This window comes from Lactuca sativa, chromosome 2, assembly GCF_002870075.4.
Source record: "Lactuca sativa cultivar Salinas chromosome 2, Lsat_Salinas_v11, whole genome shotgun sequence".
Classification (NCBI taxonomy): domain Eukaryota; kingdom Viridiplantae; phylum Streptophyta; class Magnoliopsida; order Asterales; family Asteraceae; genus Lactuca; species Lactuca sativa.
Window position 1 is genome coordinate 45,047,007 of NC_056624.2, and position 9,874 is coordinate 45,056,880.

General features: G+C 33.1%; 1 protein-coding gene across 2 annotated transcripts; it reads left to right on the forward strand.

Annotated features, from left to right (window-relative positions):
* The first annotated feature begins 2,181 nt into the window (after positions 1-2,181).
* LOC111887163 (uncharacterized) lies at positions 2,182-8,333 on the forward strand. 2 transcript variants are annotated; one of them, XM_023883318.3, is made up of 12 exons: positions 2,182-2,554; positions 3,530-3,827; positions 4,656-4,730; positions 4,803-4,861; positions 4,958-5,093; positions 5,810-5,906; positions 5,997-6,063; positions 6,600-6,698; positions 6,937-7,026; positions 7,307-7,461; positions 7,727-7,828; positions 7,946-8,333. In XM_023883318.3, the coding sequence occupies exons 2-12, from the start codon at positions 3,575-3,577 to the stop codon at positions 8,079-8,081; spliced, it is 1,269 nt and encodes a 422-aa protein (XP_023739086.1). In that variant the 5' UTR covers positions 2,182-2,554; positions 3,530-3,574; the 3' UTR covers positions 8,082-8,333. The 2 variants fall into 2 exon arrangements, with proteins under 2 accessions (XP_023739086.1, XP_023739087.1); XM_023883319.3 differs by lacking the exon at positions 2,182-2,554 and adding an exon at positions 2,979-3,356.
* The last annotated feature ends 1,541 nt before the right edge of the window (positions 8,334-9,874 follow it).

Below are 9,874 nucleotides of genomic sequence, written 5' to 3' on the forward strand. Positions count from 1 at the left end.
TGTGTGAAACATTTGAGGCATCACATTTGAGGTGCTAGGCTCACAAGGTTCTCAAGGAATCCAAGCAACAAGAAAGGTATGTTCTTCTACTAGCTTTTATGTTTCAAAGTTCCCCATGCCATGCTAGTTAGGTTAAGAACCTTGGAAAATCAAATTTGCATGTATCTTAGTAAAACATAGATCCAAGGTTTCTAGGGTTGCATGTACACCTTAGGAGTGTTAGAATGCTCAAAACCCTTCAGTAACATATGCAATTATAAATGACGATATGAGTATTCATAATGGGGAATGTGAAAGCTAAAAAGAAAGTAAAAAGGCATAATGAGTAGGCTAAAAATAAAGTAAAAAGGCATAATGAGAAAGCTAAAAAGAAAGTAAAAAGGCACAATGACAAATGTCTGGAACATGATGCCTCATAAGAGGGCTAGACGAATCTACTAGGGCGATACCTCCCATTTGCGAACTAGATGCCCTAATGGAAATGATGCCATGGTGGACTGATTTTTTTTTCTTTCCATATTGGTCTATACTTGGGAGTAGTTCCTTTGTTGTAGACCCTAAATATAAAAATGACAACAATTCAATATCAGAATTAACCCTTAATGAAAGAAGGGAATGGAATGAAAATAAATGTTTTATTGAATTATGTTATGTCTGATGAAATGTTTTGATATGGAATGGAATGTGGAAAATGTCTATTTGAAATATGTTATGCATAATGAAATGTTTTTGATGAAAGTGTGATAAATGTTTTGGGCCACAAAGTCATGTATCTCACGAGGAATATTGTCTAACATATCTCTTTTTAATCTCATGTATCACAAGTTGTACTTAAGCAGTAAAGATGATAGATTGAAGTTCGAAGTTAAGAGATAGAGAATGATGTAGAGCTTGTCAAGTTCTTTGTTAATGGTATTGATGTGATTCATATTTGTTTGCTATGGTTTGTATGATGCTTAATGGTAACACCCAAAGTTTTAATTGTAAATGTTTTTGTGTGACCAATTTTTATTAAATGTGGGTTAATACCCGAATGTTTTTTATAACCATAACATTTAAAAAGTTTGAAATTTTTGGGGTGTTACATTAGCCACCATCGCCAGTGGAAACCACCTTCACCGGATCGTCGACTCTCCCTAAAACCAACAAACCTTCATCTTTACGGTCGACATCATGATGCACAAACACATCATGAAATCATTCTTCCCTTCCTCCTTCCTCTTTAGGTGCAACGATAATTACTAAAGCCACTGACATTGTTGTTGGATTAGATTACATATACGATGGATTTTAAAGTTGGGGGGATGGGAAAAAGATAACCCAGAGATCTGCGATTTTGATGAATTTCTTTAGGACTTTGATTTTCAATGGGGTTTTCAAAATGTGTTTTTTTCCCAAAGGAAAAAGACTGGAAGAAGAGGGTGAGGGGCTAGGGCGAGTTGAGTGGAGGGGTAGGGAGGTGGGTTGAACTTTAAGATCATTTTGTTTAAGATCTAAGGTTTGCATTATTGAAGTTTATATAAGTTTATCTATGAACACTTAAATCGTTTATACATTAGAACATTATACCTCATAACACTTTATGCTATAAGTACTTGTAAAAACCGAAAAATAATTACATAAAATTGCAAATGGCCATATTTTCGTCATGGAGAACGGCCAGGGGCGGACCTAGGGGGTCCATGGTGGCACCGGCAACCAATGACTTTTCCGGCCGTAGTAGAAAAATTTTCGAAAATTTTATTTTTTCTACTACCATACAACCCCTGACTTTCCAGTGCAACCTTTACTCTGAAATCCTACGTCCGCTTCTGAGAACGGCGAAGTTAAAAAAAAAAAAACTTATATTCACTTTAAAATCACAATTAACATGACGAAATCACAATCACCTTAACGAAATCCGCCTTCCCAAATGTGCAATATCATTGGGTATTTTTTTTTCAATTGTTTTGTAAAATTTTTTAAGGAATATGGGTATTTAATATTTTTGTTTTTTCATTCTCTCATTTTCATCGGATCCATCCCGACCCGGTTTGATAGATTTGGTGTTTAGGAAGATCGAAAAAGATCCCCACCCATATAAATTTGATCCACTAATTGCATGCTGGACCACACTTGTATTTGCTGTTGCAACAATACAACCTGCCCCTTGGTTTTGTTTAAAATTACTTTATTGCCGGAAGTTACACAAGTATTACCATTTAAGGCAAACAACACAAGTCTTCCCACTCACTAATCCTTCTTTCTTTCTCCTGTGCTTCTTCTGCTTCCAATAATTATATCAACAAAATTTCACTCTACGTTCAACCTTCGCAACTCTTTCTCTCTCTAGCTTTCTCTCTCTTCTCTCTCTTCTTCACCGGCTTCACCAGATCGATAATTGAGGCCGGAGGGCCGATCATCCAACTGTTTAATTGTTTGCCTACGACACCAACTGAAAGAATTGTTTGATTCAGCTGCATTTTTTTGAATTCTGAATTTTGATGGATTCTGGGTGTTCGTTTGGCCTCATGGATAGTTAGATTTTCGAATTCAACTCCTTCAGTTTTACAAGGTATGGAATTATGATTCATTTGAAGCTGAATTATGCCTCGAAATTGAATTATGTTTGTTGGGTTTGGTGAATTGGGGTATTTTTCTTCTGGGTGCTTTTTTAATTTGGTTAATTAGTTGTGTATTTGCCAGATTATAGCTTTTACGATTTGTTACCCTTTTTGCTAAAGTGGGGTTGTTGCTTGCTAATTATTCATTTTGGGATTAAAATTCGTATAATTTGTGATTTCATTATTGAAATTGTGTAATTACGTTTGCTTGTATGTATGCTTTCTGTTGCTTCTTGCTTAAAGAATTGTGTGGCCCAGAATAAAAAGGAAAACATAAAGAACCTTTATGAACCAGGCATTTATTGTGGGGTTTGTAAACTTAAGGTCAGTCTTTTATACAATGAAAAATATATATACATATGTTTTATTTTATAAATTTCATTTTTTATTTGTTGCCTTTTTTTTTGGTTTGAAAGAAGTTCTGTACATGAAGTTTTTATGTGCTTTAATTAGGATTCCCAATTGTTGCTGAGTTTATGAGGTTGAGAAATATCAAGACAAAACACCTGTCACTTTTCATGCTTTTCATGTGATATTAGTTTTGCTTTATTAAACTTTTTTCTTCTTCTTGCTGTAAATTTTCATATATATCATTTGTATTGTATAGTTGTATGCTCAAAACATTTAAAGAGGCATTCTTCAATAACAAAATGTAGTAAACATTGTTAACAGTTTTTTACATTGTGCTCGTGAGTTTTTAGTTGAACATTTATGAGGTTTGCCACTCTGTGACTTGTTCAGACTTCTTCAGGGGTAATAAATTTCCAAATTTCATCTCTGAACTAAAACCACATCTTCATATCTTCTGAATTTCATTTATTTCTTTATCATTGGTTTGATTTCTTTCAGTTATGTGAATATGCACGCATCCCCATGCTCAATATATCCCTCTTTCATCAACTATCTTTCTATTGTTTTATTTATAGAATCCATATCTTGGTGAGAAGATAGCAACAAAGTATATATATAATATGGGATGCTTTGTATCAACCCCAAAAGATTCAGGTGGAAAAAGAAGGAGGCCAGGAAACATCGGTGAAGTGGCAGTTTTTGTTCCTGGTTTAAGGATTCCAAAACCTGTGGATTTTCCTGAGTCACTTGGTGACCACTTATGCAAAAATTTAGTGGAACGCCTTTGTGCTCTTAGGACACGTATAGTTGTTATGGCAGGACAAGAAGGTCCTACTATCACAAGAACACGAAGACGAAGTGCCACCCAACATGGTTAGTACTAAAACTATTCTAATTGTTAACACAGTTGGGAAAATGGTCTCAAGGATTCCCAACAATCTGCCTCAATCAAATATACTTGAAGTGTTTGGTTCTTTCTTTCTTTCTTTCTTCTGAGTGTAGAAAGTTGTGTGTCAAATCTTGGGAAAACTATCTAGGTGTAATCGGGGTGACTTGAGAGATTAGTCTATGTGATTTTAATAATTTGTTATATAATGTTGTTGGGAAAATGGCCTCAAAGATTCCCAACAATTTGCTTTAATCAAATATACTTCAAGTGTTTGGTTCTTTCTTTCTTTCTTTCTTCCGAGTGTAGAAAGTTGTGTGTCAAATCTTGGGAAAACTATCTAGGTGTAATCGGGGTGACTTGAGAGATTAGTCTATGTGATTTTAATAATTTGTTATATAATGTTGTTGGGAAAATGGCCTCAAAGATTCCCAACAATTTGCTTTAATCAAATATACTTCAAGTGTTTGGTTCTTTCTTTCTTTCTTTCTTCCGAGTGTAGAAAGTTGTGTGTCAAATCTTGGGAGAACTACATTGGTTTAATCGGGGTGACTTGAGAGATTAGTCTATGTGATTGTAATAATTTGATATATAATGTTGTTGAGAAAATAGTCTCAAAGATTTCCAACAATTTGCCTCAATCAAATATACTTGAAGTGTTTGGTTCTTTCTTTCTTTCTTTCGAGTGTAGAAAATTGTGTCCCAAATCTTGGGAGAACTACATGGGTGTAATCTGGGGTGACTTGAGAGATTAGTCTATGTGATTGTAATAATTTGTTATATAATTAGATTTACATGTAGCCGTTGACTTTCAGGAGGGTCAACTTTAGGTGATCTTCTACAAGCTCTTGAAGATTATTTACCTGTCCTTCTAGGACTGGTTAAAGATGGTAAGTCATTGAATAAGCTATTTTATTATTTTTATGTGCTCTATTCATACTTTTTTTTTGACTAATATGCAGGAAGCCCATTACAACATAAAGTACAATTTACATGGATAAACCAAGAGGATGAATCAGAGGTAAAACAACAATCTAACTATAATATTACAATTTACAATTGAATGAAATAAAAACAATATCTTAATATGTTTTACAATAATAATAATAATTTTCAGGAAATGGCAATGTATAGTGCTTGGTATGAAGTATTATCTGTTTTGCACTTGATGGCAACTTTATCACTCTCACAAGCTAATTTGTTGCTTCTACCAAGAACATCCACTGATGGTTATTTGCCTAAAGTATCAGAAGGTGACTAGTATCTAAATTTTTTTTTTTTTTTTTTTTTCTAAAAAATGTTTATTCCAAAAATTGACATGATACAAGATTAAAGATGCCACTAAAACAGTTTACGAGATTATGAAAAGGGAAATGCTTAAAAACTTTGCAAAATAACATATTCTACTAATATCAGTATGCATGAAACCAGTTAATGATTATTTGGTAGAATACCTGTTTTATGTTTTTATAATAATATATGTATATTTCAGTTGATCATTATATAAATTATATAATATTTTAGTTTTCTTAAAGTTGGTAGACTACAGAGGCTAACTATTTAAAAACTTTGTACTTACTCTGTCATTATTGAGGATAGATACAACTTTATAGAGCATTAAATATTTAATCTATTTTAACTTTGAGAATGTTGATGCTAATCTAATGGTTGGCATGTTAAACAGCTGGATCTTATTCTTATCTACTAATTCTGTCATTATTGAGGGGTTTAGTTTAGATTCTTTTAAGCTAGATTACAAATTTACATTCTTAGTCCCTATGGTTTGGTAAACTTTACGGATATTGTCCCTCCAAACAGTTTTTTCACTCTGTGGTTTAGTTTTGGTTTCTAATCAATATATAATGACTATTTTGCTTTTACCTAAATGATTTTTGTTTAAGCTTTTTTCGGCTTATTAAAACAATAATTGTTAAATTGACTATTTTGTCCTTATCTGTTAATATGACAGAAAGCAGGAGATCTGCAATTGATATTTTGTTAAAGGCTGCTGGATATCTTGATTGTGCTGTAAGGCACATACTTCCTCAGTTGCCTCCTGAACTCAGGTTTATTGATTTTTTTTATAAATGTTAGTCATGAGTTTTATAAAAATTTAATTTTATAAAATATTGGTTTTTTTTTTTTTTTTTTTTTAGGAGAGATCTTCCAGTTGACCTTGCTGAAGGAGTTCTTAGAGCACTCTGTCTTCAAGCACTAGGACAGGTATTATTATTATTATTCTGCCAACTTTTGATTCTGATAAAACTTTTGACATTTTTTTAAAATAAATTATCTTTTATAAATTTTTCTTTTTGATATTAAGTGTTGTATGGATAAAATTTTCTTTTTTAGACTTAATGAAAATTGTGAACATGAGTAAATGTAAATGACCTTTTTACCCTTTTGTTTACAAGAAAAAGACAATTTATTTTTGAAATCTTTTTTTTTTTAAAAACATTCCAACAAAAATAGATTATAATATAACTATTACATTATCATGAACAAAAAAGATAACCATTTTTATCAAAGTCCATATACAATTTAACATATTTATCAACAAGTAATTTGAACAATTTATTATATTTACCAAAGTCTAAAACCAAATATACACACCAAATTGAAAAAAGATAACTACATATTTGCCTACTCTTTGAAAATGTAAATTACTTCAACACAATATGCACGTTTTCGATTTACATCTATATTTTCTTGATTATATAATCTTTATACATTATTTTTTTTTTATATTTTTTTATCAGGGTGTTGACATACAACTTGGGCTTGCTATTGATAGTACAAAAGCCACACTTGCAGTGAAAAGAAGGCTTGCTTGTGAAATGGTCAAGTATTGGCAACAGGTATTTATTTATTTATTTATTTGCAAAAGACATAAATGCCCTCCTCATCCTCATCATTGAAAATAGGTTTTGGAAATTTGTTCACTTGTGTTGTGTAGATATATGTTTATGTGTTTCATTTTTATCGTTTCATATCGATCTTGAGATTATTATCATCATTCACACATATTTAATCAAGGGTATTATTGACTTTAATTGTTAGATTTTGATTTTGATTTTTTTTTTTAAACTAATACAGGCTCAAGATAATATTACAAATCTCCCACTAGCAAATGGTTGGGGTGAAAAACATCGTTTCTATGTGAAATGGAAATATATTGAAGCCAAGGTACCTTTTTTATATACTTCCTATATTTTTATGTGAAATTTGTTTTATGGGATGCAAGGTTAAAATGGTCATTTAGTCTTTTTGAGATGGTTTGTTCGGCCTACGAAAGAAACAGAGTTTATGTATACAACACTTTGTATAGACATCATTACCCTTTCAACCAGTTTACTCACATATAATTTATTGGGGAAAAAAAATTTATAGTAATTTATTTAATTGCATGCATGGTTTGTAATATAGTTAATAAAAAGGTGGTGTATATGTATATATTTTCTTGTAGGCAGCTGCATATTATTATCATGGTTTGATTCTGGATGAAGGTAACACTGAAAAATCACATGGAATGGCTGTATCTGCTTTACAAGCTGCAGATGAGTATTTAAAAGAAAGCAAAAGGTCATGTGAAGCTTTCAATTCAGCAGTTCCTCTTTCAAGGTAAAATGTCAATGACTTCCAAATTACCATTTTACCCTTTTGTCTACTTAGATGATTAATGATATAGATTCTTATATATTCGACACACTATACCAAAAAATTATTAATACATCAAGTCAAAAATTCATAACATTTGTTGATATCAAATATGTTTGTGTTTTAAACAGTAGAAAATAACATGATGTGGTTTTCTTTTCTTACTACTGAAGTGAAGTAGATAATTCGGTGTTATTTTGAATCTTGATTTTTACATTATTTTATGCAGAACTCCACCTCTTTGGGGAACTATGAAATATCTTTCTGAAAAGATTCCAAAAGACACTTCAAGCAAAGTGCGCATCAACCGGGATTTATACACTTACGAAAAGTAAGTATTGAATTGAGTTCACTTCAATGTTTCCAACATACATACATACACATACATACATACATGCATACATACATACATTACATACATACTAATGTAATAAAAAAATGAATACAGAATCATGGAAACAGCGCCAACTTTACCTGATTTTGCTTTGGCCCTAAAGCCGGATGAATATCAACTTCCTGATGTCGATTCCTCATGGAACAATGAAAATGTGAACAAGGGGCAGATTGGAAACAATAAAGATTAAGAACAAATATGACATCATGTGGTTGTGATGCTATGAAGATCGACACTCGAAAGATATGGATCATATCGTTTCATTGTCATTTCAACAACTCCATTTTTTTTATGAATCATTTTGTTGGTGAGTTTGTTCAAAAAGCGTTATCACCGTTCATAATAGCAATGTATGAATACTATAAATACAAGTGTTTAATATGAAATATGAAACTTGTACAATGTTGAGATCTTTGTGTAAGATGGAGATCGTTTGCTTTTAGATTTGCCTAATAATGTATATGATATCGTAACTTGAATTGAGATGAGTGCAATATAGTTTGTACGTCGTTGATACAGTAGCAACATTTTCGTCAATCTTAGGCAATGTACTCTCGTCATTTGGCATAAAATAACATAAATTTTAAATTTCATCCGATAATAATATCTTTTTTTATATTGGTTGGTTGTTTTAGATGACAATTTGATGGTCAAATCAATTGTAATGGATCTACCTTAGGCAAAATGGAATGGACAAAATTAAAGTGTGTAGTTACTTTTGCACAAAAAGTACATTGCTTGAAATGGAAGTTGGCTTAAAATGTGTTGTCCTTGTATATATTTAACTCATTGTGGAGTACAAAGGTTTTTGTTGCATTAGCCATTAGAAAAAACTAGTATTGGCTAATAATTGTTTAAAAAATGTTATCTTGGTGACATGATACAAATAATAATTTTACAGAAGGTGACGACGAATCCTTAGTTGTGTCATTATGGGATGCTTCAAGCAGAATAATGGTAATGTTACAACCGTGCAGCAACTCTGCCCCTGCAAACAAACTGTTCGGTCAAAAATATGGTTTATACTTTGCTTTTCTAGAAAAATATATTTTTATGTAATATTGTATGTGTTTGCGGTTTGTGTGTACGGCCGCACACCCTGTGTACAGCTGTACACAGGGTGTGCGAATGTACATATGTGTATGGCTGGAGGTCCATATAAATAGAGGAGTGCATGTGGGAGTGTACGGTTAAGGTAAGAAGGCTAGAGAAGAGAGAGAAAGTTAGAGAGAAGAAGTGTGTGTGAGAGAGAATCTATTGTAAGGAGCATCAATCATATTCATTCAATACATCATAGATTCATCATCTTCTTCTTCTTCTTCTCATTCTCTTCCATTTTGATCTGACATCATCCAATTGATTGGGATTCCGCACCATCAATTGGATCTGATTGATACACAAGCAATTTTGGGGACTTACAATTGGTATCAGAGCTTGATCGTATCAATCAATTTTTTCAGATCTGGAGCTTATTTGATCTTATTTTGAAAAGATAATAGTGTTTTTGGATAGATCTCGCAAAAATAAGGGGGGTTACTTCTTTGCATTTTTCATAAAAACGAGTTTTTGATCGAGTTTTAGAGCAAAAAAGGGTGAAAAACGTCGTTTTTTTTTTTTCACGAATCTGTTGAAGGTGTGCGGCCCGGTTGAAGGTGTGCGGCTAGAGAGTGTGTGGCTCGATGTGTGCGGCTCGGAGGATACAGCTCGGTGTGCGGCCTCGGTGTGTGCGGCCCCGGTGTGCGGCCTCAGAGTGTGCGGCTCGGTCTCGATGTGCGGTCCTTGTCCTCGCATCGCAGCAGCCTCGCCTCGCCTCGGATCCTCAGCGCCTCGCCTCGGATCCTCAGCCTCGCTTCATCCTCACATTAGCGCTTCGCAATAAAAAAAATATCTACGCGTTTTGAGGTTGCCGGGGATCAAACCCAGGACCTCAAAGTGTTCATCCCAGCGCCTTACCATCTCGGCTAGCAAGCCTCTTGTGTCTTC